The following is a 2,667-nucleotide window of genomic DNA, read 5'->3' on the forward strand; positions in this document are numbered from 1 at the left end:
TTTGGGCACACTTTCCAAGTTTAGGGTGTTTTAGTTTTAGACATTTTCAGGTCTAAATATTTGTGGATGTAAATTATTCTGCAGAATGACAATAGTGATACAGCAGGTTGGGCTGCCTGTGTAAACTCAGCTTGTTACCAATAATGAACAGAGATATATCAGTTATTATATGTGCGCTTTGTTTGATTAGAAACTTGGCTTATGCGACTTTCTGACGTTTTCAAACAAAAAAATAATGTTTCATGAGCATGCTAGATGCTACATCCTTACATTAAGTGCCCCCAAAATAAGCTACTTAGCACCAGTAGTTACAAAGCTGGACGATGTGGCTTTATTTTGAAACGTCAAAACTGTTTTTAACAACTACAGAGGTTCAAACATGAGTACATGGCGCGGCTAGCCATATGTGCTATTTTCCGGTTGCTAAGCTAATGTTAGCGAACAACTTCCTATTTGATTCCTTTACCCCCTAACACGGTTTCTACACTGTACGTTATTTACACACATGTACATTAAAGCAAGGGACTTTTAACTTACCATTTTAACTAGCTAATTAACACTAAAGCACCCGCCTCAGACGACAGTTATTGCTATCACGAGCGCCGCTTCGTTTCTATAGTAACTGTAGTGACAAACCAAGGTGCGTTCAAGAGCCGTGGGACGTTCCACTAACGGTGTTTGTTCATAAACCCCAAAAAAAAACAAAAAAAAACTTGTTATAGTTATAATATTAATCACAAAATCTTAGCGATGACAGTTAGATAATAAAAGTTATCATTAAATATAGTAAACAATAAATATCCTATCAGTTAAACCGGCTTATCACACTTTAAAAGAGAAAACTGCGACTCTTAAACTGAACTTTAATTTTTAGGGAAAAAAATAATTCAAGTAAGTGATTAAGAGTTATATTTAAATATAAGCGAGCTAGTCATAATTTGTCTGTTTTCATCGTGCATTCATCATGTACTGTTTGTGTAACGCGCCATCTAGTGGTGGTCTCTGAACTTTGTGAGTGTCGTAATCAGCCTCTAGTTTTCAAATTTCCGGATGACCATGAATGCAACATAGTGACCCCGACGTMACCCGGAAAAACAACGAAGATGCGCTGAGAATCTCTCTGACTGCTCAATCAGTCTCGCTGATTTGAGAATATGCAGAAGAAGTAAAAAAATAAAAAATTAGGACTTAATCTCTGCATCTTTACATGGATTCCTCAGCTCGTCTTAGACATTTAATACGTGAAAACAAACCACTTATCTTGGACGGAGGACTAGCAACTGAACTAGAAGCGCAAGGAGCCAAACTACAGGTGAAACTAATAAACTTTTATTTACCTACATTTATTTACCTACTTGTGCCACTATACCATTACCATTAAGGCTGCAACATATAATTATGTGTGGCAAGCCGTTGTATTCRCAAATAATCCTAGAAATCGCCCGTCTGGTTAACTTTTTACATATACGACTGCGCATGCGTCAAACAGGGGACCACGCCCTCAAAAAGGTTCACAGCTCTCCAGCTTTCATGAGTTTTATGGTATTTTAGGTTATGATGGCTAAACGCCCTCAGCATGTAATGTTAGCTGTCAGACTGAAGAGCTGAAACATAACTAAATATGATAACTGTTTAGATCAGTGGTTTTTTAAACCTTTTAGTTTCTGGTCCACAAACTACCTGTTGCAGAAAGACCCCAGACATCACTGGTATGCAATATTTGCTAATAACCATCTAACATGTGCATAATAACAGTATAAACAAACCTAACTATGATGCAACTTTTAAACATTTGTTATTGTTGTTACATAGTTTTATGCAGTAAYTCATCTGGGGACCCTCACTTGATGTTTCATGACCCACAGAGGGGTCCATACCCCAGCTTTAGGACCCACTGATTTAGACTGAGTGTATTTCAACAACCTACATGGACCACAATGCATTGCAAAATACTGTCTTTGGGCTGTGCATTAGTAGCTGTACACATTCAGTAATTTGCTGGTGTAGTTTTCTATTTATGTACAATAAATGCAAGAGTCAAACTCTTTATAAGACTCCTGCTGATTTGTTTAAACTCTTGGGATAAATGATACTTTTAAATGTTAATAAAATGTTCTGTTYGTAAAACCGTCCAGAACAGTGATTTTTCTTGTCAGAACATGTTGCTGTCTCTTTGGGACTCTAATATTTGTGTTGCTGTTGTGTTACGGTCCCTCTGTTGTTATTCTGACTTTCTAACTCTCTGCAGGAACTTTACATTTCTTAGTTTTGTGAAGTTTAAGGCACGTTGTCTTTGTGCATGAACCACTGGAAAATAAATGTTTGTACTTTAATACACAATGATATTAATATCTCCTAGTTTTTACTATTAGCTCAGTCCTTGGGCATTTACATTTTACCTACAGGTATAAAGTTTCTGCAAGTTAGCATTAACTCAAATTATAGTTTACTGTAATAAATACATAAAGTCAGTATTTTTGCACAACTGAAACTAAACATGATTTGTCTCACATGGATGATGATGCTTCTCATTTAAAAGAGCAGAAATTTACTGGAAGACTTTTACTGAGATTGAAACATTTAGAAATTTTAAAACACCTCTCTCTCTCTCTCTGTCTCTCTGTCTCTCTCTCTCTCTCTCTCTCTCTCTCTCTCTCTCTCTCTCTC

At 36.5% G+C, this 2,667-nt stretch overlaps 2 protein-coding genes across 2 annotated transcripts in view; one reads left to right on the forward strand and one right to left on the reverse strand.

Annotated features, from left to right (window-relative positions):
- The window catches only part of nme7 (NME/NM23 family member 7), a gene marked incomplete at its 5' end in the record, with an annotated part of 46,072 nt that extends 45,467 nt beyond the window's left edge, over positions 1-605 (reverse strand). The window contains 1 exon segment of the mRNA XM_014023040.1: positions 538-605. Coding sequence (XP_013878494.1) covers positions 538-540 — 3 coding nt within the window.
- A 477-nt stretch (positions 606-1,082) lies between these two features.
- zgc:172121 (homocysteine S-methyltransferase YbgG) overlaps positions 1,083-2,667 on the forward strand; it is a 12,327-nt gene continuing 10,742 nt past the window's right edge. Inside the window, exon 1 of the mRNA XM_014023041.1 lies at positions 1,083-1,312. Within this exon, the coding sequence (XP_013878495.1) occupies positions 1,208-1,312 (105 nt within the window). The 5' untranslated portion in view covers positions 1,083-1,207. The remainder of the gene's footprint in view (positions 1,313-2,667) is intronic.

This window comes from Austrofundulus limnaeus, unplaced genomic scaffold (assembly GCF_001266775.1).
Source record: "Austrofundulus limnaeus strain Quisiro unplaced genomic scaffold, Austrofundulus_limnaeus-1.0 Scaffold355, whole genome shotgun sequence".
Taxonomy (NCBI): domain Eukaryota; kingdom Metazoa; phylum Chordata; class Actinopteri; order Cyprinodontiformes; family Rivulidae; genus Austrofundulus; species Austrofundulus limnaeus.